Source organism: Halichoeres trimaculatus, unplaced genomic scaffold (genome assembly GCF_033239565.1).
Source record: "Halichoeres trimaculatus isolate MK-OKI-2021-1 unplaced genomic scaffold, fHalTri1.1 fHalTri1_scaffold_16, whole genome shotgun sequence".
Lineage (NCBI taxonomy): Eukaryota > Metazoa > Chordata > Actinopteri > Labriformes > Labridae > Halichoeres > Halichoeres trimaculatus.
The window spans coordinates 12,717,645-12,744,373 of record NW_027437194.1 but is presented as its reverse complement, the minus strand read 5'-3'; the positions used below and the strand labels follow the sequence as shown (position 1 = coordinate 12,744,373).

The following is a 26,729-nucleotide window of genomic DNA, read 5'->3' as shown; positions in this document are numbered from 1 at the left end:
ATAATTTGCTAATTCAAAGACATTGGCTTAAAACTAATTGTATCTAATTGAGGTAATTTATGATTAACATAATTTCACAGTATGATAAGTCATTAATTGCTTTGAATACTTTTTGATCATTTGTACAATCTTGCATATTAGTCTCTGCTAGTCTGCCTCTACGCTATTTGTAGAATCCCAGTGAGTTTTACAACAGATGATTTTGCACAGTTGAAAGTAGGTGAAAAATGTATTCCCTTTCCTACTATTGTGTACTAATGTGCTGCATATAATAGCAGGATGAGGTGACTTTGACATCACTGCTGAAATTTGGCATTTATGTTATTACTATTGTTATTTCTCTCATAGCTGCTGGTGACCAGATTTGACAGTAGTGTGGATATGCATTTCTACACTTCTATCCTGGTTGACAGGCTGCTGTGGTGCGGTTGTCAATCACAGGCAGGAGCACAACCATTAAAAAGTCAGCCCATCACAAGTATTTCTAATTCACATTTTTAGGAGCCCCTGTCAGTTATGGGACCTTAGGAACATTCTAAAGCCCCATTTCCACCAAACAGTCTGGTTTGGATCAGTACTGTGTGGTACGGGTCGGATCGGTAAAGTCTAATCCTGTTTGTGTTTCCACAGCCAACTGTGACCTGTCTTGGAAGGCAGCTTGTTAGCCGGATGCCGATAGCCATGTCAATTACATAAAAGCATGACCCCATAGCAGCATGACACAGTATACCCTGCTAATAAAATCCAACAAAGAAGAAAAATGCGACGGAGTAAGCAAAAACAATGATGAAAGACATACAGCAATTTGTCTTCTTTGTGATTGCCATATGGCTCTTTGTTACTAACTGAAATCAAGCTTTGTTCCCGAGTTCTGCAAGGAGAAATACAGCCACTGTCGCATGGTAAGTGGCGATTCTTTAGCTCAATCAACAGACTGTAATGTTGTAGCTCCACTTTCTGGGGTTGGATTGGTTTGTCTGACACCCCAACGGCTCGTATCCGTTATTTGGGGATCTGTCTCGGGATTAATCAGTGGAAACGCCACAAAATGCTTGCCATACCGAGACGACCTGAACTGAACCACTTGGTGGAAACAGGGCTTAAGTTTTTTCTGCCACCTGTCCACTCCTGGCTACACTAACTGTTTCTGTGAATATTTATAAAATAAGAGTCATGCTTCATAATAAGCTCATAGAAAGAAGTTTGAAGGTTGAGCTATCAGAGGTAATGGATCAGATGAGACCAAGGCCGCTTTGTTATTGGCTAGTAGTAAAAATGCTAATTTGAGGCATTTTACATTGTTGTCAGAGACTACATCTTCTACAATGACTTTACAGTTAATAACACCCTGAAATACTTACAATTTTCTAAAGTTACTTTCCAGCTTTTTATGTCTTTATTGAAAAGGACAGGACCGTGGATAAAGCAGGAAACAGGGCAAGAGTGTGACACGTGGGAAAAAGGCAGCAGGTTGTGTTCAAACCATGCATGAGCCAAACCACGAAGCCTTCCCACCACCCCAGAAATCGCAGCTTTTAACACTTTGCTGTGAAATAATTTAAAAAGGGTCAAAGGTTTGATTCATGTGTGCTGTGTCTGAAAACTTTCTTTTGTTGCAGACTCCTCTCTTGGACAACTACTCACAAATGTGAAAATGTCAACATGAGGAAATAGTCTGTGTCAAGAATCACTCCAACAAATCGGACCTAACAGCAATGCAGCTCAATCATCAGGTCACCAGCAGCACCGCTCTCCAGATCCCTCCTCAGCCTCAGGCTCCTGTAGCCAGGAATCAGCACCCTATTCTGCTGGACACCATCCAACCTGCTGTAGTGCATGCTATCATTAATGCTAAACGGGGTATGGATGGATCCCTCCAGACTCCGCAGACCCCCAGTTCTTGCAGCTCACCTGGATCTGCGGGGAAATCCTGCTGGAGCTTGGATGTGAGGGTGGTGGTGCTTCTGGTAACAGTGGCTGGACTTGTGATCCTACTGCTGCTCTATAGACTCCTACAGCTCAGGCACAGGTGTGTACAAGACACGGAACAATGTCTCATCCAACGACTCAGCTTGGTTCACATCCTATAAGATCAAATCAATATCTCTTCTTCTTCTTCTTCTTCTTCTTCTTCTTCTTCTTCTTATTCTTCTTATTCTTCTTATTCTTCTTATTCTTATTCTTATTCTTATTCTTATTCTTATTCTTATTCTTCTAAGCTTTGTTATTTTAGAGTCCTGAAGTTTGATTCAGTTTTTTGTCAGATGTTTTAAATAAGTTGTATAATATAAAATGATGTTTACAAAATGTTTTTAAGTAAATATAGCCAGATAAAGATAAAGATAGTTTTACAGGTTTGGTTTTAACTGAAAAATAGCACCTCAGTTGGATTCTTGCAGGATTGACTGTGTAAAGTGTATGTTGTGTCCCACAGGCTGAGGTTGGCCCGTGCAAGGCATGCTCTGGAGTACCATAGCTTCTTCCACAGCGCTACCTACGTCCTCAAACACCCTGAACAGAGTCAGGACTTGCCAACCAAGAATGGGAAGATCCCTGAAGCTACTTCATCTGTCCCCACTCTAATCCCTGTGACACAAGGTGCCACTATCACCCCACTTCCACCTCCACCAGTGTCTTCTCCACCCCCACTCCCACTACCCCCTCCTCCTCTCCTGCCTCCACCTCCTCTTCATCCTCCACCCTCTCTCCCTCCACCAGCTCCTGTTGTAGGCTTCCCTCTGCCCCTCCCTGTGATTCATACTACCCCACCCAGTCCCCACCTATCCTGGGGCGCCTGCTCAGATGCAGACGTTTACTCTCGGATCGGAGCCTATAGACCCTCTAGGCTCTCGAGCCTTTCCAACCAATCAAGAGTCATCCTGTTTGAACACTCGTCTCTTTGACCTTTGGCATTAAACATGAATCCAGACTTTGGATGTTGTGGTGACTGTGATGTGTCTTAAAAGCTGTCTCATCACTAAGGCTGATTATGCTGACAATGCTTTGTACCACAGGGGGGCCAAGTCAGAATAATAAACTCTGCCTGGCTGGAAAAAAAAGTTGTTACCAAAAAGAAAAATGTCTGACAATTGGCTTTATTTCACTGTATCAGGAACAGATGGTTGACATTGCAGAGACTACATCCATTTTTTATGCAGTCTATGTAAGAATCTCTATAAAAACATCCTATTTTCCCACAGCTACCATCAGTCTATGCAAATTGTGTGTTTAGCTCCTTATTTATTAGACAAAGGTGTTTGATGGTTTTAGGGCATGTCTGCATTTAAAAAGACCAGAGTTTAAATAAATGAAATTCTAACTTTAAACAATGTCAAAAACATGCTGTTCCCAAATGAGTCCAACTAAATACTAGTGATTCAAAGCATGTAAAAACCATTTACTTCCAATGATTCCTTATCACAAGGTGCCTGCTGATATATGCAGGAAATTTTATATTTCTAAGACACTGCCATGAAATATTTCTTTCTTTCACAAGAATCCCACAATATGACAGACACTGAGTTTACCAAGGATAAGGTCAAGTTTACATGACATCAAATCAACAGGCATGTCTAATCTGCGCACCTACATGATAAACATTTTACAGGGCAGTGTTATAAGGTCAAGATTTAAAATATGAATGTGAATTTATTGATATTACAGGGACAATGCAATTGAACATCTTTTAATACCAAGCACCAAACTGATTCATTGCTGAGGTTAACAACTTGCACTCATTTTTGGCGTGTGCCTGCGGTAGGGATTTAATCAAGATGTACAAGATAATAAAAAAAATAATTAAAAAAAAAGCAGAGAAAACCTTGAGAAAGAGTTTGGTTTTTCTTTCTCTAACTTTTTTAACGTCTTTTTCAAAGTGTTTAGTTTATACAGTGCAGTCACTGTATGGGAGCCTATTGTTTCCCTGTTGAGGCATTTCCTGAGCTGGCAGTCCCTCCCTGTTTCACACCAATCACAGCACACAGTGCGTTTCCTCTGAGTCTCCCTCCTCTTCTATTTGTCCTGCTTTACTTTGATTACTTTGATACTCTGAACAACAGGCTCTGCCACCAATTCAACTTGCTTATTCTGTCTATAAGCTGCAGACGAGGCCTGACTACGAAGACATTGGCTTAATGTCGGTCTAGTTGGTCACAAGACACATCAGCTGAAGTAATCTAAATGTATCCGTCTCATCAGCCCCAACTCATCCCCCTGATTTTTTTTTGTGGTAACAATGATAAAATAACAACATACCACAGATTTATGGTTTGTTGTCTTATTTTGTCAACTTTAAAAAAAATATACTGTCATTTCACAGTACATGACTACTCCGTCTCTTAATTATCTCTTTGATCTCTGTCTGTTGTCTGAGTTGAAGCAGGGGTTGTGCTCCTTTCTGTTGTCCTGGATTTGACATCATTGTATGTTCCAAAATGTCAGTGTTGGGAAAGAATATGTGAAATCAGATTGAAGCAACCAGACAGTGTTTACAGGGGATATTAACTTAAAACCAAAATTTATTAAAACCCACTAAACCATGAACTCAACATTCATTGCGTGGCAAAGGTGCTTGCACTTTCTAGGCTATTCCTAATCAGCAAATAACACACCTACTTAAAGAACCTTGGATTACAGCTCTCTACTCTGACTGAGAAATACTAATCTGCATGGAATTAGACTGAAATTTAACACGGCGGTGGAGGTAACAAGGAAAAATCTCTGAGAAAAAGGCACAACTTTGAACAATGAAAGTCAAACTTGAGAATGAATCTCAGAAGGTCATGACAGCAGGATTTGAGAAGCAGATGGAAAATGTCACAGGTTGATCCGCCTTTAATAACTCTGAATGAGAGCGTCTGGATATTGCTCTGCCAGGTGACAGACGCCTCGCTGTTTTCAAATGATGCTCTTCCTTCAGGAATTTAAAATGTGCTGGGATGGGGTTTCTTTTTTTCTGAACAATGATTTCAGAAAACCACTCTGGGGAAAGATGAACAGCTCCTTATAATCAAAATCATTTGTCTTCCTGATTAATCAGATGAAAAATAGAAATCTCAGTAAGATTACTTTCATCTTTATGCACTCATGGTCTGATTTATCAGAAAGGAGAACCTGAAAAATTAAGGTGTAACATTAAAGTCTCACCAGAGCCCCCTACAGGCTGGAAAATTCACTACACTGATGTAACCAAAGCATCAGATCCACTTTAGGAGTGAATTCTAATCAAATCCTTTTGGTTCATAAAAGTTTCGCAAGATGAGAAAAACGGAACTCAAACAAGTTAAAATGTTTCATCTCATGTTCCCCTGAAAGCTTGGGCCCACAACTCTTTTCTTTTTTGTGCTGCCAGGGCCTATTTTATGAAACTGTATGTGATTTTATTTGCTCCTATAGTCTAAAAAATATGACTGAAAATTATTCAATTATCTATGTTACTTCTCCATCACTGACCAATCAAAATCAAGAAGGGGCTGGACCTCTTGTGTCAGCTTTGTCAATTTCACAGACAGAGGAAATTTTAAAGCTGGTGTGGAAATGCTACTAACTGCTGTTTACTGAGGTTAAAGTGGTCGGAGAAACACCAGAAAACCACGTTGCCTACACACTGGGCTCAAAGCAGAATTTTACAGCAAAAATAAACATGTGTACAGCTTGGTCCAAAATAATAAAAGTATAATAATGAAATAACGAGTCTGAATAACTCATTTCCATTATGGCAAACACTAGATATGTGTGAATTTGCTGTAACTCCATATTGGCTAAGTTATTAAACTTAAGAGTTTTGCCCCTATAAAGAAAAAATATATCTTACAAAGCGGCCTCAACCTAACAAAGCTAAGTTGAATTCAGTATTTCTGATAAGGCCCCCATAGACAGACATAGGCTCTAAAATTCTGCATCAGAAACTGGTGATGTTAACAACACTACCTCGATTTTCTGGGAATATAATATTTAAGTCTAAAGCTGCTGCTAACACAAAGACACAAAAACATTTAATGATTTTTTTATATTTTCTTTATGCTGTTTTCTAAAAACAGCATCAAATATATATATTTTTTTTTTATACAGGCTCAACTGTTGCTGCCAGGGAAGAGCAGGAGCACCATGGGACAAGTCGTTGTGCCAGTGAGGACACAACAGTCTGTCTGTGTCTCTTGATTGACACTCACCCTGAATCTACCCAAAAGGCAGAGTAACTTCCAAAACGATCAAAGTCACTGAACATTTTAGATGCTAGTCTAAGTCACCACGCCTGAATGGCTTTTCTGCGATACAAAGCTCTGTTCAATCAGCAGTGACACAGTGCCACTGCATTTTAATGTGCTTTATAACATCAGAAAATGTATAGCAAATAACTTACGTGCTAAATAATTAGTTGCATGAAAAGTGGCATGAATTTGTCCTTAGAGTTTAAATTTCTTTACTATTAAAAAGGAAAAAATGATAGAATCTTTAAAAACTACAAAAAAATAAAAATAAAAATACAAGTAACGATTTATTTTATTCTAATTTGATTCATGCTCCTTATCCCAAACAGTGTCCAGCTCTCCTTTCTGAGTGAAATCAGTTGTAAAAAGATGAGGTACACATGTAGACAACACATATCAAAGAAAAATCCAACAACTAGTCAACAACAATGAGCCTGTGTGATGTTTTACTTTTAGTGTCTGAAATCAAAGATAGCAACAGCATTCACACCTGCTGCAGGATCAGGAGGTAAGGGAGACACAAGTAAACCATTTTTCTAACATTCAAGGGGAAAAAAAGACAGGAGAGCTGAGGTGATTAGATAAACACAATGAACACCAGTCTAGAAAATATACAGCAATAAATCACCTTGGACTTTAAGTCACTCCAGACAGTTCACATCCAACAGAGCTCGTAAACTATTTTTTTCTTGTGCAGTTTTGTTTAGTGCTGTGAATCTAGTGCTTTTCTTGCTGCAGGCTTTTATTCTACCTTGTGTGACAAGTTCTGAAATCTTAACATAAACTTTCCAGTGCGCTTATTCAGAGACATCAGTGTGATTCATTCCAAAGCAGGAAGCTAGCGAGAGAGACCTTGTTATATATACATTTTTTCTGAAATTCATTTGTTCACTTCATCTGATTTTGTATTTGAAGACTGCAACTGACTATGTAGGATGTGCATCAGTACACCAGATCACTGAGATGTCGAGCTCTCAAATACCTTTTAAGGATCATCTGCAGCTCCTTCTCAAGATCTTTTTTCCTTTGTTTTCTAAAACCAAATTCCCTAAAGGACATCCAAAAACACAGGAGGTTGATCTCTCTGTGGTACCTGTAATGATGTGAAAGCCTGTCACATAATTCCTCTGACAGTACAGCGCCCACAGCAGTGCTCCAGGTACAACACGAACCGAACAGCTCAGGAGCGTAGGGTTAAAATTTAATCTGCACTCTTCACCTCCTTCAATGTTCAGGCTGGTTTACAGACAAGTGCACTCAGCGGCAGTCTCTGAGGAACCACAGACAGCGAACCAGGAGAACACATAGAGTGTGCCAGTGGTTTCAGAAGCAGCCTGCACATTTCAATGACCGTAATGGATTTTTATTCGCTTCGGGAAGCGCTTAACACTTAAGTCAGAGGGTCATACTTGGTTGTACTTTTGTTTTTAAAAATAGTTTTATTAAAAAGCAGTTCTAAGCTGAGTTTAGTGAAAATCTGTGTGTGAGGGGAAATTACAGTTGAATAGTGACTTAAATTTATTGCTTATGTTTTACTGGAGTGCAGTTTTGGTTCACTTGGGTTGATTCTGCTACCCACTTTGCAGAAGTTTATAGGAAATGCAACAACTTTTTCAGTTTTGCTTCTTTATTTTGAATTTCTTGCAGGGGACGGATGTAGCGCAGTGAAAGGGCTGGTTAATCCTTGATTCATCCAAGATCGTTTTGGCACTTAACCCCAAAAAGCCCTTGGATGCTGGACCAGCTTTGTGTGATGCGTACACTGTGAGGTCAAAGTCCTTTGCTAAGTCAGCTCTTATTTTTGTACATTTTATCATCATTCACATGGTGTTAAAGTTCTCAGCTACCGCCATATCTTGTACTTTTTACATTAGTCTTGGAAAAGAGATATTTAAGATTTCTCTTCAAGTTTTTTTTTTTTTTTTTTTTTTTTAATTCTTTAGTTTTGACCATTCCTAACACACTGAAATGCTCACAAATGTCTCCTCAAGCTGTTCATCACAGTAAAACTTACCTTTAAAGCTGAGAACACCATCTGCAGGTGGAGGCAGCAGCTGCTGGTGTCTGGCAGAGAATGATATCAAAAGCTTGGCTGGTGAATGTGAACCTGAATGAGCTGACAGAAACTTTAGGTGGATGTTTAGGCTTCTGTGAGACCCTGTCTGGTTGGAGGACTCTAGCAGAGATTAGCTCTGGAAGTGCCAGTACACCATCAGCAGGTGGAGGACAGGGGCAGACATCTTGAGGAGGAGCTCTAATCCGGTATTTTGTCAGAGCTTAAAACAAAGATACTGGAGACCAGAGGTAGGGTAGATGACTGAGGCCTCAGGATCAAAGTTCAAATAAAGCTCTGGAAGGAGGAGCCACAGAGGTTCTTTCCCTCTTCTGACGTGGTCGGACTGAAGGAGTGGAGTGCTGCATGCTTTGGGTTTGACATTCAAGTGGAAAGCAAAACAAGAGAGGATGTCAGGCAGCAGACAACTCTTTTCAACTGTAGTTGCTTTATTAAAAGATTACACCATGTTCTGATGAAACAGATTGTCTCTTACACCTGCCTGCTGTGAAGAAGAAATACAAAGGTTTTAGATGTTTTTTAATATTTTTAGAAAAAGCTTGAAATATACATGGAGGATTTTTTACTCTGCATCTGCAGGTGGAAAAAATCCAAATGTCAGGAGAATATTTCCAAAAGCTGTGAAATAATTCTGAAATGTCAAGAATAAGGTTGCAGAGTCCATGCTGAAATTTGTCAAGATTAAGTCGAAAGGTCAAGAATAAGTGGCGATGTCATGTCAAAACAGTAGTTTCCAGAATAAAGTCTGAAAAGTCAAGCAAGGTTTGAAAACTAGAAAGTGAAAGATTTTTCTGAGTTTACTGCTGGTGAAAAGGTCCAACAAGCAGATAATGTCCTTTATCTCCCAGCGCTGAATGATACCCCTGTTTATGTTTCAGTTGTATGATAATGAAATGTGGTGCCTGGTTGCACTTGCAGCCTGCATGCAGAGGTTCTCAGTCTGTGACAGCAGGTGAAGGGGACACACAGAATCACAGACACGTCAGAATCAGGCTTTAAAAGTACACTGAGTACAATAAGCACTGGATGTTCGTGTCACAGTGTCCAATGAAAGTTATGTCTCTGTATACTTCCTTATTTTGCAGGATAAGCAACCTAAGCATGGTGTGACTCCAGTTCCTTCACAAGTGCTCATTACTAAAGTTCTTTATCAAGTCTTATATGGAAAAATATATGTAAAGATGTGTGGACAGAATAAAATGTAATTATGAAAATAGAATAAGATGCATTCTTGTGTTGCTAACTCCTGCAATCAAGATCTAAAAGAATGGCCCTTTGGTTCAGTTTTAGATACCCTCACACAAGTTTTTAAGCTGTCAGTGCCTATTTTCTCCACTAAACAAAAGTAGTTGAGTGTTTTCGGTGTCCAGCATCCTAAGTGCAAAAATGCCCTTTGTGTCCTTTGTAATGGCAACTGTCACAGGCTCTCAGTTAAAATAGATAACTTTCTCCTCTTCCCCACATCCATTCAAAAACTCAGAGAAGGCAGGACTTTGTCAACTGCAATAGTGGACATTCATAGAAGATGGACCAGGGTTGTAGCCACAGACCCTAATCATGAACTCCTCCATCTTCTTCAGAGCATGAAAATTTTAAAAGGAAATTAAAAAATCTTCTATAAAAACTAAATAGATACACAGTGAAAGTTTGGGGTAACAGAGATGTTTGGGTCAAAGGAGCTAAAGATCCAAGTTATGTTGGCTATCTGGCACCAGCATTGACCACGTACTTAATATGGGCCAGAATACACCAAACTGTCAAAGCCGAAAAACATGGTATGAGCTTTAGTTGAGGTAGTAGCTGACCATGACTGTTCATTTGAAAATAAACAGAGCTACAGGAGTGTGGTGCAGGATTGTAGCTCATCGCCCAAATGTTCAGTGTGAAAGTAATGTGTGTACTGGCTAACTTCTCCTTAGTATGGCATACCATATTATCTGCATCTTATCTATAATAATAATAATAATAATAAAAACTTTATTTATAAAGCACTTTTAAAACAAATCATTTTCAAAGTGCTTTGACAAGAAAACATGTCAGAGAATCAGAGAATCAATTATCTGGCTGAGGGAAGCAAGAGGTATATAGACATAGACAACAAATGGATTAAAGTCAAATGAATTGAACTGACATTGACATTTACAATTAAAAGGGTAAAATTACATAAAAACAAGTCTAAAAGTGAAATTCAACAGGAGATTCAAAAGTAGTTACTGACACTGCCAGCCTTAACTCCTCTGCAAGGTTGTTCGTAAGTCGAGGGGTCCTGGTAGAAAAAGAGCAATCACCCTTTGATTTCAGTCTTGACTTTGGAACACCAACAGGTGTCAACATTTCTGTGCGCCTGAAGAAATTTTAAAAGTGATCACCAAAGTCTAAAAAAATCAATTTAAAATGCACATGAAGCCAGTGAAGGGATGTGAGGGTGGTAGTGATGTGATGTAGTCTGTTAAAACCTGTTGCATTTTGGACCAGATCGGGGAAGGGAGAGAGATTTATGGGTGATACCAGGAAGGACAGAGTTTCAGCAATCCAGATGCGAAAAAATGAATAAATCAGTACTGGATGGTTTTCTGATAACAAGGGAGCTTTCAGTCTGAGCAGTCCATGAGTTGGGATAATTGAAGCGAATGATTTCTAATTTCGAGTTATTAAGCTGTTACAAGCTTTGGGCAATCCAACGTTTGATGTCTTTAAGTTAAAAACAGGCTCCCTTGGTCATTAGGTCTCAGCAATGGGTATAACTGTGTGTCATCTGCATACCAGTAAGATGATGGGTTGTGAAGCTGAATGATTTTGCCAAGCGGAAGCATATAAATAGAAAATACAAGTGGACCTAAACTAAACCCTTGACATACACCACAGGACCACAACAAAAGAGCAAAGAACGACCCCATTAATAAACTGCTAAGAAAATCAATGTATGGCAAGCTCACATAGAGGATTGCGTGAGCAGTAACCAGTGCTTGTTGATAACTGATAATATAAAATATAAATGATAATCTTAAGCACAGACATTTTCCCCAAGGTGTTCTGCTGAGTCGCTGTTACAGTTTATGTGCTCACTAAATGGTCAGCCCTACAGCTTCAGCAAACTCAAAGCAATGCTTCACTGAGATACATAGAAAAAAGTTTTTTTTGTACTGTAGATGTCACTGTGAGCCCTGTCTGTGTAACACAGCAAGCCAAAAACTAAAGGAAAAAAATAAAGCTGCTTATTGTCTGCTGGAGCTGCCAGCTGTGGGCCCCTCACACACACCTCTGTACTCCTCTGTCCCAGCAGGCCTTTGATCAGGTAATTGCCCCTTCGGCCCAGGAGTTGCATCCCCCATATGTCGCTATGGTGACAACCTCTCCAGCATCCATCTGTGTGAGCCTTTTGCAGCCTTTTTAAGATAGACTTATATATTATCAGGCAATGGAGACAAAGGGAAGCAAGGTACCAGAAAAAAGGCACTACCACGTCACAGCAACCTTTTTATGACGGCTTGTGTTTGGTGACGAATTCCTTTTTTGTCTGTTCTTTTTCCCCCCTCTGTTTGTTCACCGTCCTGCTAAATGCCGAACACACTCTGTGTCAGTGTCAACCTCTGAATTGTCAAAACGCTTTTTCATGTTTCTGAATAAAGATTTTCTTTGTTCAACAATAACTCCTGAAATCAGCACACACATGTTATGAGAGGATCAGAGTGCAGATGAAGCTTTTGGAAAAAAAGGATGAAATTGAAAGACAGGATAATAGGATGGCACCAACTCTAATCCTGGGGGGATAAAGAAAAGTCCAACTGTGACAAATTTAAAATTCACCTGTATGAAACAGATATTAACCATATTACACTTTGTGCCTTTATCTCATTTCAAAAAGCTCTGAATCACCTTTTTCCAATCTATCTGACAGTATCAGCTGAAATGTTCTGATTCAGTTTGATCCAGGTGTTCATAGAGGTTCATAAAGATGTTCATTTGGACAGAAATATTCAAACAGACACTCTGCTTTAATGGCAACAGCTTTCCATCCATTCTAAATTCAGATGGATTCAGCCTCAATTTCAGACCCATCTCACCAAAATTCTACCAAGCATGTTTGGACGTTCTGTCTGTACGAATGCATACTGCAGATGGCAGATTTTTATAATGACCATTTGTCATGTTAAGAGGTCAGTGAGGTTATGGGGAGATTTATATTTCTTTATTCTATATCTATATTTCTTTTGCACGCCGATACTGAAGAAATCTCCTCCTTTTGGCTGTTTCCCCCAACTATTTGTGCCTTGCTTGGGGGCCGTGTTGTACTGAAGAGCAGATGTTAAGTGCCACCATTTCCATGCAAATCCACTGAAGAGAAGAACTAAAAATTCTGGCAAACAAACCAGAAGAAGCCCATAATAACATAATTTCATGCACAAAATCAAAGATTTGGGGAGAAGAAAGCAGTGAGGGTTTTTTTTTTATTCTCTCACAGATGTTAAATGGCCCCTTTCAGTCATATAATGAGAACATATACATAATAGTGTTGAGGAAAAGGGCTTTAGCTAACTATTGGAAGCGGTTTAGCTCATTAACTTTTACCACTTAAACAGTTTCACAGCATTCAAACATGTGAAGTATGATTGCATTTGGAGTTGTGCTGCAACTAATGGCACTTTGCTTTCTCCACACATTGTCATTATTGTAAAAGCTTTTGGCTATAAAAGTTTGGAAATTATTCAGTGCTCTTTACAGTTTTTGTCTTGAAAAACAAATAACAGCAAAACTTAACAAAAAAGATTTCCAATAAAGTTTGTGAGGAACTAAGAGTTTGAGTCAGTTTTGGCATTTCCTGTGGATAAAGTGAAAGCTATTATATTTATTTGCTGATCTTTAGCTTACATTTTCCCCCAAATCAAACTTTGCTTTAGAAATTTTCTCTGAAAAGTTTTTCTTTTTTTCTTTTTCTTTCTTTTTTTTTTTTTTGACGTTATAAAGAGACATCTTTAAGTTTGGGCCGTTTTATTCCCAGTCAAAGGAAATCCAAGTCCTGCCTTGCCTGTTGAGGCTGAAAACCAATGAACTACTTTTTTTTTCATTGTTTGAATATATATATATATATATATATATATATATATATATATATATATATATATATATATATATATATATACAAACATATATACATATATATATATATATATATATATATATATATATATATATATGTATGTATGTATATATATATATATATATATATATATATATATATATATATATATATATATATATATATATATATATATATATATTTCTTCCGTTCCTTTTCCCTCATCTTTCCCTTTCTCTTCTTTTCTGTGATACTACTTGTCTACTTGTTGATACCCCGTGTCAATTAAGTGTGTTGTCTTGTCAATTTTGATCTTGTAGTGTGAATGAGTTTTGTTATTGTTCAGAAGTTGTTGTGGTTTTTTTATATCTAAAATGTCTCTTCCCTTTCTGTAGACACCCCAATAACAGAAAATCTAAAAGAAATATGTAACAAAACAAAACAGAAATCCAAGTCCGAGTCAAATTTTGCACCCCCTGTAGACAAAGCGGTACCTTGTATTTTTTTGTTTGACGTTATCCTGTGCTAGCAGAAAAGAATTTTGCAACAACTACATCCCATCCTGTTTTTTGTTCAATTCAAATGCATCATTTGCTGAGAATATTTTGAGTGCAAATGCTGGCTGTTCTTTTGGTTGGTTTTTTAATCCCCTTGTCTGACAATTACTCTTCATGCAGTAACTCACTTCAGATAATGCTAGAGAACCATGGTTTTGATTGCATTTGTAGGCCATATGGAGGCATCAGTGTGAATTTTAGTGTGTTTAAGTTCTAGTAATAATGTCCTCCAAGGAGCTTTAAGTTTTCTTCCTCTATTAACCTCTGAAGATGACTGGATTAATGTAGTCTTTATCATGGCTCTGTGAGTACCAAGACTTTATGGGCCAATAATGTGACATTTATAAGCCAAAGGAATGCAGCCCCCTTTTATATAGACCCTTAATTGGAATGTGACAAGAAAAACAGATTATCTACAAAAATACAAATAATAACTGTGTCTATTATGATTACTGTATTTCTATCAAAAAGTTTGACTCAAATCCAAACAAATTTGTTTGGGAGCAGCTTTAATCTCTGCTGTCAGAGATTTGCTCATTCCACAGTCCAAAATAAGATCAAATATTACAGAAATAGGGCTGCTTTATGCTAATGTCAATGCATCAGTTAAGTTGTGAAGTTTTTATTTCTCTCAGTTAGGCCTTTTCATGCACAAAATTGTATTATAGTGATTTGTAAAATTTGAGTATGATTCAAGCTTTTAACTTCATTGTTGACTGATAAACTGTTTCTTGTCTGAATAGCAGGTAACAAACTTTAAAACAGCAAGAAGATTTCTACATTTTTTAGCTGTAAACACAACTGTATCAAAATTGTAGCCTTATTATTATTATTATTATTATTATTATTATTATTATTATTATTATTATTGTGTAATTCTTTTAATTTACTTATAAATTTTTAATCTTTTTAGATATATGACAAGATGGGATACTACTGTTAAAATCACCACCACAGAAAGTTAAAGAAAAGTATCTCTTTATTGAACATTACAGAACAGGATGAAGAACATGGAGCTTCAACGATCACAGCTTTATCTATGCATAGACTACAGACATGATTCGCAATATTCAATACTGATGCCCATGGTAATGTTCGACAGTTCTTGATCGCTTTGTTCAATTTTTACATCAATCTGTAGCAGAAACATGTTTTGTGCCATTCTTAAAGGCTGTTTGGTCGTCGAGGCTGATCACGGTCTGCAAAAATGGCACTTTATTATTTTCTTAAAGGCGCTCTGAAAGTCTTTGTTGAAGTATGCGTAAATGATGGGATTCAGTAAAGAGTTAGAGTAACCCAGCCAGTTTATGACATCTTCCAGCGCGCGGGGCATGTAGCACGACTCCTTGCAGAAAGGCATGACCAGGGCGACGATAAAGAAGGGCAGCCAGCAGAGGATAAAGGTGCCCATGATGATGCCCAGAGTCTTCACTGTCTTGCGCTCTCGTGCAAGTGCAATCTTTCTCTTCGCTTCGGTCGCCTTCTCGTGTCTGTTCTCGAATAATGGAGCGGAGTTCGGGGTGTTGGGCAGCTGCAGGTTTCCTTTGAAGTTGCTGTGTACCTCGATGATCTCAAGAGACTCGCCATCCTCCGCGTGCTTCACCGCGCCGTTGACACTCGGCAGTGGCCGGGGCTCCACGCTTCTTTTCCAGGTCTTACCCTGTCCATCTCCCTGAGTCTTTTTATGAAACAGGGCAGGGGATAACGCCAAGCAAGAGTCTGTAACTTTCTTTTTCTCTGTTTTACGCACAGTCCTCCTGATGCGGAACCTTGCTGCTTTGAATATTCGTCCATATAGAACCAGCATCAGAGTCAGCGGAATGTAAAAAGCCCCGAATGTGGAGTATATCGTGTACCAAGGGTCTTGTCTGATTTTGCACTGTTTGGGGTTTGCTCTGTCCCCTGCCATGCTGTTTGGTTGGGAGCGCATGATCAACATAGGTGGCACAGAGATGGAAAACCCCACAAGCCAGGTGACGCTGATGAGGACGGCTGCTCTTCTCGGTGTCCTCTTCTTCATGTAGTCTATAGGCTCTGTTATGGCCCAGTATCTGTCCAGGGCGATGGCGCACAGGTGCAGGATAGATGAAGTACAGCACAACACATCCAGAGAGATGAAGATGTCACACGGAATCTGCCCCAGAGTCCACCGGTTCAAAACTTGGTAGAGCGCTGCCATAGGCAGCACCAGCACCGATACCATCAGGTCTGTGACAGCCAGAGAGCCGATCAGATAATTTGCCACATTCTGAAGAGAGCGCTCCAAAGCGATGGCTGCGACCACGCACGCGTTCCCAAAGATTGCGCACAGGATGAGCGCGCCGAGCAGGAAGGATGTGACCACCTGGTAGCTTAGCTTCACCTCCTCTTCTCCTTCAGGTAGTGTTGCGTTTGAAAAGTTCTGAAACAAAAACCAATCTGTCGTGTTGTTTGTGCCGTCCATTGTCGGTCGTAAAGTTTCAGAGCTTCCGTCACTTTGTGGAGAGCCCGGTGCGCATCACACCGCCGCACCTGGAGGAGCGCATCGTGAACTGCAGGAGTGTGAGCAGTGCAGAACGAGTCTGAACTGCGAGTGTCGGCTGTTGAGAGGGAATGATGCTGCGTATTTATACCCGTGATGGAAAATGCGTCATTATTCAGTGAGGATCTAACTGAGTCTGGCTGTTTGCCTCAGTTTAGTCGGCTGCTGAAGCGATAGAGAAAAGCGAGTTACTGAATAACCGTAGACTATATTAAAACTAGTTTTCTCTGCTGTAACGCTGCAAAGTTGCAAGTTAAAGCTGCATCTTTTAGTTTTTCATTGGATTTTTCCTATTTTTTTTCCAGCAACATTTAAATAATATATCTGCGAAATTAACACTGTCATGGATAGTGTTCTGGCTCGCACTGTGGTGGCACTATTTTGCAATAGAATTTAACTGCATCCGATAAAAACCCTATTTTTAGCTAAATAATAACGAATTTGATAAAACAACTGGAATATTGCTGTAAGTAAAATTAATATTGTTATTAATGTTTCCTAATCTTTAGTATTGACGCAGGGTTTTGTCGTTATTTTTGCTCTGAGAGTAGCTGTACTGTTTTGGAAAAACATGACACTCTTGGCAGCATCAGTGTTGACTCCGTTTGCAAATCAATTTCAACCAAGTACTCTGAAGCTTTCAGCAGACTAACTATGTAAATATTTGTCCACTTGTACTATTCAACTAACTATGAACCAATCTAAGAATCTATTCAAAACTAATTATTGCCTCACAATAAATCTTATTTGAGATGTAATTGTCTGCTTTCAGTACCATGGTCAACGCTCTGGATCCCTTAGGTGTGGTACTGCCACCTGGCGTAAGTCTCCTTTATTTTCAAAACACAGACACTGACTATTTTTTTTCTCTTTCTTTTTTTTCCGGGCCTTGCAGACAATGTAGGCTACACGGTGTTCTTTGCATTTTTTCCATTATGATTTACAACAGAGTTTTAACACTGTAGAAGTGAAATACTTTAATGAAGGTAAAATATAGCCTAAAATGAAACACATTTAAGACTATTTATTTATTTATTTATTTATTTATTTATTTATTTTGAGAATTTCATAAAAATTAAGACATATATAAATGTCTTCGATTAGGCCTTCATACTTTTTTCTTCAACAGGTAACCTATGTATGACAGTTTGTAGGTTGCACTTTCAGATTGGGCCATTAATTACACAGATGTGTCACAAGTTTTAGACTATTTATTTGGTACAGATGAGTAAATGTTATAAAGTGAGCATAAGGTTGTAGCTATTAAATATTATTTGTGCCAACACAGCGGCAGATAGATTCGTTGTAGATTTTTCACTTTTGATCTATTGGACTTGCCGTACTTCTCCTGTCGCCTGACGTCACGGCTCGGTAAAATGAAAGGGCTGCTGTAACTTTCTTGTATATGTACTCAAGATTTCACCAACATCACGGCCCTAACAGTCCTCCTAACTCCCAGGTAGGCTGGTCCTCATCAGGAAATACTATTTTTTATGAATGTCGTCTTTAAAATTGTTATATCTTAGCAAAAACTGATAGAGAGCCTGTTTGAGATCTGTTTTCTTCCTCCAACGTGTTAGCTATGTTGTTTTCTGTGTGGTGAACATGCTCACCTAACAAAAATACTCACAATATTCAATAATGTCGTAGTTTGATTGCATTGAAATAAATGAGCTTAAGTGATTGGTTGGATTAAGTTTTATTTTGTGGCCTTATATTTGCGTGTGAACTGCCTGTGGTTTAGGTTACTTAAACCGTTTGACACGGTCCGTGTACTGCACATTTTCCACATATTCATGCAGGGATAGTTTGTCACAACTTAAAACGCTCAGTGACAGCGTACAGTACACTGATGTGTAGTCAGCACTGTAAGACAGTCATGTTTTTCATCCCAAAGTTAGCACTAACGACATACCCATGCACCCTGTGATGTGGTATGCTGGGTGAAGCTCAGGTCTGTATCTCTGAGCCTCAAAGAGCCAGGCTTGTCAGCCGACATATGTTGTCTCATTTATGCTCCTGTTTTGATTGAACTGGAGCGAATACCATCAGCAGTTTAATAAGATGTTTTTGGTAGTTTGCATCAAGCAGATTAAACAAGTAAAAATCATATGTGTATGCTTTGCAGGGGAATAGCATACAAGAACAATAATAAAAGTACTATGATAATATGAAATGGCCTCATGAGCCATGGACCAAAGGTTGTCATATTAAAGCTCAAAGATGACATCATTGACCATGAGGATAGTTTTTTTTTTAATCACCTGAACTTGCTACTTAATTGTCTTCTTAAACAAACAATCTCTGTCATAAGTTATTACTTTTACATTGCTGTGAAGAGCAGATGTTGCGAACCTGATCACATTCAGATGATACTGACTCAAATAACATGTTTGAACTGTTTTTGCACACTGCACGTGACTTTGTTTTGACAATGTTTACACAGTTTAGCACACTTATCTGTGCATACAGCACTCCAGACTGGGTCACAGGACCTCTTGATAGAGGAGGTGGTAAACGAAAAGTAGGACATTCTGTACCAAACAGTTCAGCTCACTGTACTTGTACACTTAGTATTTTTGTATTCAACCAACAAGATATTTATTCTCTCTGAACTCTAGGGTCACTCTAAAAATACATCAATATGTTGAGCCCCTACAGGGAACAGCATCTGGTGACTTTATAAGCACAGTACATTAGTGGCTCCTTGCATGGCTCAACCTATAACCGGCTTACTTTGAGTTTAGCTGTTAAATTTACAAGATCTCAGTGCAGATGTGTTGTCAGCTGCATGTCTTAACTGTTGTCTTCTCCTGCAGCAGGTGTATAAATTGGCATCGTCAGAAGAGAGAGAGTCATGCTCCGGTGTAGGAAATGTCGGAAGAGCATTATCGACTCAACATGTCTGTTAACGGTTGGTGGATTTTTTTTTTTTGTGTGTGTTTTTGTATAGCAGTGCATGTGATGTATCTTTCAAAAAACACAAGTTATTATTTTCAGTAACTCAGATCTGAACTACAAAGATTGTGCTTAAGTTTTTATGTACTTAATCCACAATTTATTTCTCAAAACACTGCCATAGATTCAGTTTAAAAGCCGAGAGAATCATTGCTCTGTATCTTCAAAGTGGTTTAGCTTATCTGATCATCACGGTCTGTTTTGGATTTGCCTGTTTGTTTGTGTGTGTGTTTGTCACAGCAAGTGGAGGACACAGATGAAAGCTCAGCGGCTGCTTGCAGTATCTGGCATGTGAACATTGACACTCTGCCAGAGTGGATCCTGTCCTCGGTTAACCAGGTAAATATGTCACCTCAAGGATGTGAGGATTCGTTTACCTCACTGCTTTAAGTACATGAGTTATGTCTTATATTTTGATGAGGTTTTCATTTTTTGCTTCTTTCTACTGCCTAAGGTGACGCTTTTATATTTATTATTATGTTTTTGTTTTTTCCTAAATAGTTTGCAAACTGTTTTTTTTATATACGCACATGTTGGTAACAGTGTCTATGTTTATCAGCACTCCCCTTTTATTATAAATGTACAATTTGTTCTTTAGATCTTGCTGCTGCTGTTTTCAGTAATTCTACAAATTTAGTACCAACCAATGATAAACCTTTCAAATTTTATTAACAGCTTGGAAAGATAGTCTCTTACCTTAAAGCTAATCTAAAAGTAATCAAAATTATTTGGTTTGAAGAAAAAAAAATGAAAAATTGTCTTTTTTTCTCGCTGCAATTATTTTTAAAGAATGTGATAAGTTTTCTTTCCTGTATAACATTTAACTCCAGTATTTGAGTGTTCAAAAACAGACAGTCATGGCCAAAAGTTTTGAGAATGGCACTGATTGTGCTTTTCAAAAAAGGTCATTTTTCATCGCAGGACTGTCTTTGCAGTTATTTGCAATTCATCTGATCACTCCTCACATTCTAGAGTTGGTACAAATTGCCACCATAACAACTGAGGCAGGTCTTTGTGAAAAGCAAAAATTTTGTGCCATTCCCAAAACTTCTGGCCACAGCTGTATGAGTTAACCAATTAAAGTCGTCACCATGGGCATGAATGAGCATTATTTTCTACATGTGATGCACTTTACTGTACTTACAAGAAGAAACTAATAGATAAGCTTAAGAGAATAAAAAAATAATTGTTGCAGCTTCATGTTCAATCATACAGTTCATAAGGATACAGTTGGTGTATAATGTTTTAATGAAGATTTCCCTTTCAGGCCCAGTGGACTGTAGGAAAACTGAACTGCCATCACTGCTCAGCTCGTTTGGGGGGCTTCAACTTCATTAACCGCATTGACTGCCCTTGTGGTCTGGATGCCACGGTTCACCTCAACAAAAGCCGTGTGGATCGGGATCACAAAAACTGTGTTCTCATTGTCCAGCCGAGGAGGATGAGGCCTGAGAGGGGACAGGCTGGTCTGATGACCGACGGCTCACAGAGCAGAGAGCAGAGGCCTGTATCCAGCCGGACTGCACTTGATGGCGTACAGCAGAAGTGTGTTTCTGTGATATCCCACAGCAGCTCTGCTGTGGCCTCTGACCCTCCATCAGGCAGTGAACAGAACCAGTCTTTCTCCTTCAGTCCTCTGAACTGCATCTCCCACCGGAGACGATGCAGCGTGGAGGAGGATGTTGCCATCAGGTCGTCGTGTTTTTGCCCTGCCGGCCCTTTACTCAAGTCTGCTTTGGAGATGACGAGTGCGGAGACGGATGAGTCAATTCGGTCACCTGTTGCCCCTCCCATGAGTCCACAGTTTGACTCTGATGGTGAAACTTTAGTCAACACAGTCACATGCCATTCAATCGTCTCTGGAAGGACGTGGTCCCCTCTGGCTCAGCAGCTGCTGCAAACTGTGGAGGATGTTGAGTCTTCTCCTGAGACCACGGCTGTCCACGAGGAGGTTTCTGATTTAGCCCTGTTCCTCAGAGGGAGATCAATCTCTGACAGTGTAGCAGAGCAAGACCAAGACCAAGAAGTGATGGTTAGTCACAGTTACTACCAGTACATGGAAACCAGTACTATAAATAATTTTGTACTTGTTATTTATCCCCCCCTTTTCTTCACATTTAGTGAAGGTATATAATGTTGCTTCTAGGAATTACATAAATAAATCTCCCTACAAGCCTTTTTTCTATAGCTGCAAGGCTGATAACCAAGAAGTTTCCCTGATTTGCCTTCTAATTATGGTTCACTAATGAAATATTTAGTTAAAAATTAAGTTTGTGAACTGTGTACAACAACTATGCTGAAAATGATACTTTGCTTTACTAACATCCAGTGTAGAACTTCAGTGCATGCTTAAAGGAACTTGTTGGTGGTAAATATGTATATTGGTATTATTTTCGTGAAGTTTGACAACAAGATTTCTGGTTGCCCTTTCAGCCTCAAGCTTTTACAACCTCTTTGGGTTCAAACAGACTGAGCAAGAGAGAGAAAAACCGCCTCAAGAGTGTGCGGAGGAAGCAGAGGAGGAGGGAGCGATGGCTGCATAATCAGCTGGAGCAGGAGCAGGTGAGACACCTGGAGTCTGCATTCATCACTGTGTATGTGTGCAGGGTTTGATCTCTGATGCTGTACAGATCATATTTTAGTATGATAGATCACATTTTTTATGTATCTTCACAGGTTAATTTGAAGTGCTGAGTGATCATGTCTCAGTGTTATTTAATGTATCAAGGTCATTTTTAACAGTTTGTGTGTTTCCAGGCTGAGGATGTGAATGCTTCACTGTTGGACAGTGAAGAAGAGGACAGAGAGAGCCTCACCTGCGCTGTCTGTCTCGACATTTACTTCAGCCCTTATACCTGTCAGCCCTGTGGACACGTCTTCTGTGAGCCGTGTCTCCGTACAATTGCCAAGAACCGACCGGCTTACACGCCCTGCCCGCTCTGCCGCACACTCATCTCACAAACCACCTTCAGTAAAGGTAGAATCCTGTTTGATTGGAGAAGAGTGTTTATGATTTGTATTGGGATGGTTTTGTTTCTGTGGTCACTTAAAGTAACAAAAAGAAAACCTTTGATTAAGCTTGAATGAAAGCAGCTAGGCACAGAAAGTAAAAAGGAAAAAAAAAAGACTTCTTTAATTGTTCATTGGATATTTTCTGCTTGTGGCCATACTTGACAGGATAGCTGATGAGACGGGAAACATTTGAGCGGGATGGGGGGATTACACCCACTGAATAGTCACAGACAGGTGGACAGGCCTGTAACAAAGGGCCGCGGGGGCTGTAGCTGTTACACAGCTCTGGGAAAGAAACAAGAAAGTGTTGTTATAATGTGTTTTTTCCCGGTTCTTCTTTTTGCAGGTTTGTGTTTTTTTAAATGAAACATTTCTCTCCACTTTCAGTTACAGCAGGCCAACTTTGGTCTGTTTTTTTTCAAAAAACAGACAAAAAAAAGATGAAAACTGGTACAGAGAAGCAGCAGTCACCAGACCTGAATTATAAAAAGAAAAAAAACTTATCTTTTTTGATGATTTTATTAAAAAAAACAGTTGAAGAATGAATCAGCCCAATCTTTCAGGAGCTACGTTCAGTTAGTCATTGAAATCAATGTCTTTGTTCCTCAGAGCTAAACCAAACGGCAAAAAACTTCTTTCCAAAAGTTTACTACGCCCGGAAGCAGAGTTTTCAGAGTGCTCCATGTGCAAAATGGCAGCTGCCCTGCTGCCGCAAACGCTTTCGGACCTTTTGGGGTAAGTCTTTATCACATGGATCTGTAAAGCAGTTGTAGTGATTTTAAGTAACAGAGAAGTTTCCTGATTATTCTGAAGTCATTACCGACACAGTGATTTAGAAAGAGGTGTTCAAGTCTATCACCTGATATTAACCTCAGAGGTAAGAAAACAGAGCTGCTCTAGTGACCGACCTCATCCTTATCCTTATCACCTGACCTGACACCACTAAGGTTCTCAAAGAAACAGAAACTTTATTGCTTCTCTCCTCCAAATGTGAGTTCAGCATTAGCTTTTATCTTTACAGCACCGGACGGTTTGCACACAGAAAGCTTTACAAGCTCGGAAACAGCCGTAAATAAATCCTGTCAGATAAACATTATTGCAGAGTGAGGTCACTTGAATATTGGTGTCAAAATGTTCTTCACAACTCTGATTGGTGAGCGGGAAAAACAATTACTACGCAATTCAATTAAGTATTCAACTCTCTTTAGTCACTGATGTGGAATATAACTGGAGTCAGTGTTTGGCTAAAGTGACAGTGATTTTCTCTAGTTTATTTGATTAAAGTTATTGTTGTCAAAAGAAAAAGTCTGATGAAAACTGATGTGGACTTTGTTTTCTCAGTTAAGCTTTTAATGTTTAACCTTGACTGTAAAACTTAAGATGTTTTCTTAGTTTTAAGTTTGTCTTACTTCAGAGTCAAGGTGGTCAAACTAAAAAGTTTAGAAGTGGGGTTCAGTTCAGTTTTCAGACATAGTGTATGCTGAAAAACAAACGGTCTTTACTGTTTCAGAAAGTTGGGAATACATACCAGGAAAATATAACATTTCATAAATCGATAGACTTTCATGTCTGAGTGCCTGAATAAATATACATGTTGCTCATAGGTTGCGACATGAAATTACCTTGAAATTCAGTTTCTGCTTTGTCTGTACAACTCTAGAAGACCGGAGACATGTAGGGATTGCAGGGAGACGCTGGCACTTTGTCCATGGAGGTTTCACCCTGGGTGCTTTGGACCTCACAGACATGCGTGGCTGGCTCTTCGACATCGGCCTGGTCATCGTCTACATCCACTCAGTCAACTGGATCCTGTTTCTGCTACTCCTCAGTTTCCTCACGTATTACTTCTTTTTTTAAAGACTGTGAAGAGTTTGAAGTGCTGGTTTCTCTGTCTTTTATTTTCTTTAACAAGGTTTGTTGTGTGTTTGTGGTTTAACAGGTAGGACCTGTTGTTTCAGGAGCAGGAATTTAAAAAGTTTGAAACCTGCTAAAAAGTTGAATAATAGGAGTTTATCACCAACTCGCTTGTAAAATACTTGAAAAAAATCATACAAGCTTCTTCCTGTGTTTAGCTATAACATTATGACCACCTGTGCATATGAATGCATCCCATTACAGCAGCTCTACCATAAATTTCCCTTTTACAAAACTGCAAATTTAGATGATTCATGTTTGTTATTGAGGTCACAGTAGAAATTATGTTGAAAAGTGATAAGAGTCTTTCTGCCACTCATTAACATACTCAAGGAGGGTAAATGATCAGGAACATGGTTGTCATGGTAGTCATGATGTTATGGCTGATAGGTGTATACTTTGACATGATAAAACACTTATTAAAAGATAACTGAATATGTGAAATTTCGTTTTCTTTTTACAGACTTATCTAATAGATAATTCATTCTTGCACACAGCATCTTTAATTGTCTAAAAGTAATCATACACCCTGAGATGATAAGCAATACTGCCTGAGGCAGAGTGGCCTTTCTGTTTTTTCTTTAGATGTCATACTCTGGCCATCATGACGACAAGTTAAAGGGGCTGTTGGGTGGTTTTTCATGATTGTTTTCCCGTTAAACACAAAGGAGACTGATATCTAGGGCTAAGCAAGATCTCAACCTGGGACATGAAACTAGCCTACTCAGGCTTTAAGTAAGGGAAAAGAGTGAATCTGGCCTTATCTAAACTGAACTGAACTGCCAACTAAACCTGAGACCCATTAATCATCAATCTGTATCTCAGCAGCCATTGGGCTCTGTAGAAATTCAAAACAACATTTAAAGTAACTGACTGTGTAATCATCTTTTTACATCATTCTAAGAAGACTGTAGAGCCTAATTTCATTAATCAAATTTACTTGTGTAATTCAGGAGTTTTTGTCAATGTGTTTTTTAATGGGAAAATAAAAAAATAGGAAGATTTAAGTTAGCAAGAAAAAAAAGAATCACATGAGAAACTCTCTTTTATTTCTGTACCTACATGCTGGTTTATTTCCAAAGTTGAGGGATATAAGACTGCTACAGCGTGAAATTCTACTATCATAAGAGAATATGATTAAAACATGGATGAATTATCCATTTCAATATGGTGCCTTTGTTTAGTCTGTGCCTTCTGCCAGCAGGTAATATGAAACCAGTACTGAAGGGTTTTTGCTCCCTGGCAAAGAAAAAAAGATGTTTAAAAAGAGCCTGAAGAAAAGAGAAATAATGAGAAACTTTTAAAGAAAAAAATAACTGTTATTTTCTTTTTTGATTCCCCACAAAAAATCCCAACAAACTTATTGTTGTGTCAGGTATTAATGTGGGTTCTAAAATTAGCTGTAAGAGATAGAAAAAAATTGCCATTTTAATTTTGCTTGTGTGCTTTTCTTACCCGAACATTAAGGGTCAAATTTCATTTTGGATCTTTAAAGGTTGAAACTTAACAGCAGATGTTAATTAGCTGAACATGTGTTAAGTTGTATGATTTTAAATGGAAAAAAAATGTTTTCATGTTTCCCCTCTTCTTAAATTGTTTTCCCTGTTTGCTCTGTAGCTCAGTGTGAAAAGTGTTCAAATATTACACTACATTGTTCAAAATGGTTCATGAATAAAAACTTAAATATAGATTGTTCAATGTCTAAATGACTCATACAACACACATGCTGTCACATATTCTCATAGGTGTGGGGTAAAGACTTTTTTTTTCCCTTTGGTTGGAGACTTTGTACAGTGTCCCACCCCAGCTCTCAGTCAGTGAGGGTTCAGTGCTTCGGCCTTGAGTGTGTATTTGGTCTGATATCAGAAGTGAGATTCAGTCTAACATTTATCTGCTCCGATTTCAACATCACCTGCAGGTCTCAAAAACTACACATGGAGCAGATAAATGTGGTCATCCCCCTTCAAATTAAAGCTTCATTTTTAATGCTCAAAGATGGATCATACACCTTGCTGGAGATGCACATCAAGTCAATGAAGTGGTGAAAAAACAAGTGTCAGCCTGGTTCTTTTTCTTCAAAGTTATGTGAAACTTTATTTCTTTAATGGGGAGAAAAATGAAAAGCAACAGTGTAAAGATAATTTCATTAGTAGTAGTATTATTAATACAAATCCAATCTTCTGCTCTTATATTTCACTGCTCACTTTCAAGGGTTTCACAGGGAGGAGAGCTGAAGTCGCAATGCCAGTTTGTTTCTGAGTTAGTCTGCCCTCTAGTGTCCCAAAGAATGATTGCAGCTTGGAGAAAAGGTGTAGAAAAGCTCAATCATTACCAGCAAAGGCTCTGAAATCTGAATCAGCTATCGCCAAGCAGTGCAGTGCAGTGCAGGTCTGATTGTACACAAACG

The 26,729-nt window shown here is 38.8% G+C and overlaps 3 protein-coding genes across 7 annotated transcripts in view; 2 read left to right on the top strand and 1 right to left on the bottom strand.

Moving 5' to 3' along the window:
- LOC141805366 (uncharacterized) overlaps positions 1–5,127 on the top strand; it is a 73,242-nt gene extending 68,115 nt beyond the window's left edge. For 2 of the 3 annotated variants that reach the window (XM_074690396.1, XM_074690395.1), the window contains exons 4-5: positions 1,620–2,029; positions 2,435–5,126. In XM_074690396.1, coding sequence (XP_074546497.1) covers positions 1,716–2,029; positions 2,435–2,903 — 783 coding nt within the window. In that variant the 5' untranslated portion in view covers positions 1,620–1,715 and the 3' untranslated portion in view covers positions 2,904–5,126. Of the gene's footprint in view, positions 1–1,619; positions 2,030–2,434 lie in introns of all 3 variants that reach the window. The other variant, XM_074690397.1, reaches the window with a different exon arrangement.
- Positions 5,128–15,004: 9,877 nt separating this feature from the next.
- htr1ab (5-hydroxytryptamine (serotonin) receptor 1A b) lies at positions 15,005–16,482 on the bottom strand. The gene has a single exon (XM_074690884.1). It carries the CDS (start codon positions 16,358–16,360, stop codon positions 15,110–15,112), a length of 1,251 nt encoding a protein of 416 aa, XP_074546985.1. The 5' UTR covers positions 16,361–16,482; the 3' UTR covers positions 15,005–15,109.
- A 1,310-nt stretch (positions 16,483–17,792) lies between these two features.
- rnf180b (ring finger protein 180b) lies at positions 17,793–25,953 on the top strand. 3 transcript variants are annotated; one of them, XM_074690883.1, is made up of 8 exons: positions 17,793–17,897; positions 19,258–19,352; positions 19,637–19,735; positions 20,664–21,428; positions 21,830–21,958; positions 22,154–22,373; positions 23,018–23,143; positions 24,072–25,953. In XM_074690883.1, the coding sequence occupies exons 2-8, from the start codon at positions 19,296–19,298 to the stop codon at positions 24,263–24,265; spliced, it is 1,590 nt and encodes a 529-aa protein (XP_074546984.1). In that variant the 5' UTR covers positions 17,793–17,897; positions 19,258–19,295; the 3' UTR covers positions 24,266–25,953. The 3 variants fall into 3 exon arrangements, with proteins under 3 accessions (XP_074546984.1, XP_074546982.1, XP_074546983.1); XM_074690881.1 differs by having other exon boundaries at positions 24,069–25,953; XM_074690882.1 differs by having other exon boundaries at positions 17,801–17,897; positions 19,261–19,352; positions 24,069–25,953.
- The last annotated feature ends 776 nt before the right edge of the window (positions 25,954–26,729 follow it).

What these genes read in the sequence shown, in the direction of transcription:
- htr1ab (XM_074690884.1), bottom strand. Translation starts at nt 16,360, where the DNA reads ATGGACGGCACAAACAACACGACAGATTGGTTTTTGTTTCAGAACTTT.
- rnf180b (XM_074690881.1), top strand. Translation starts at nt 19,296, where the DNA reads ATGCTCCGGTGTAGGAAATGTCGGAAGAGCATTATCGACTCAACATGT. An exon ending in TCCTGTCCTCGGTTAACCAG is followed by an intron (nt 19,736 to 20,663) that starts GTAAATATGTCA and finishes TTTCCCTTTCAG; the next exon opens with GCCCAGTGGACTGTAGGAAA. An exon ending in ACAAACCACCTTCAGTAAAG is followed by an intron (nt 22,374 to 23,017) that starts GTAGAATCCTGT and finishes TTTGTTCCTCAG; the next exon opens with AGCTAAACCAAACGGCAAAA.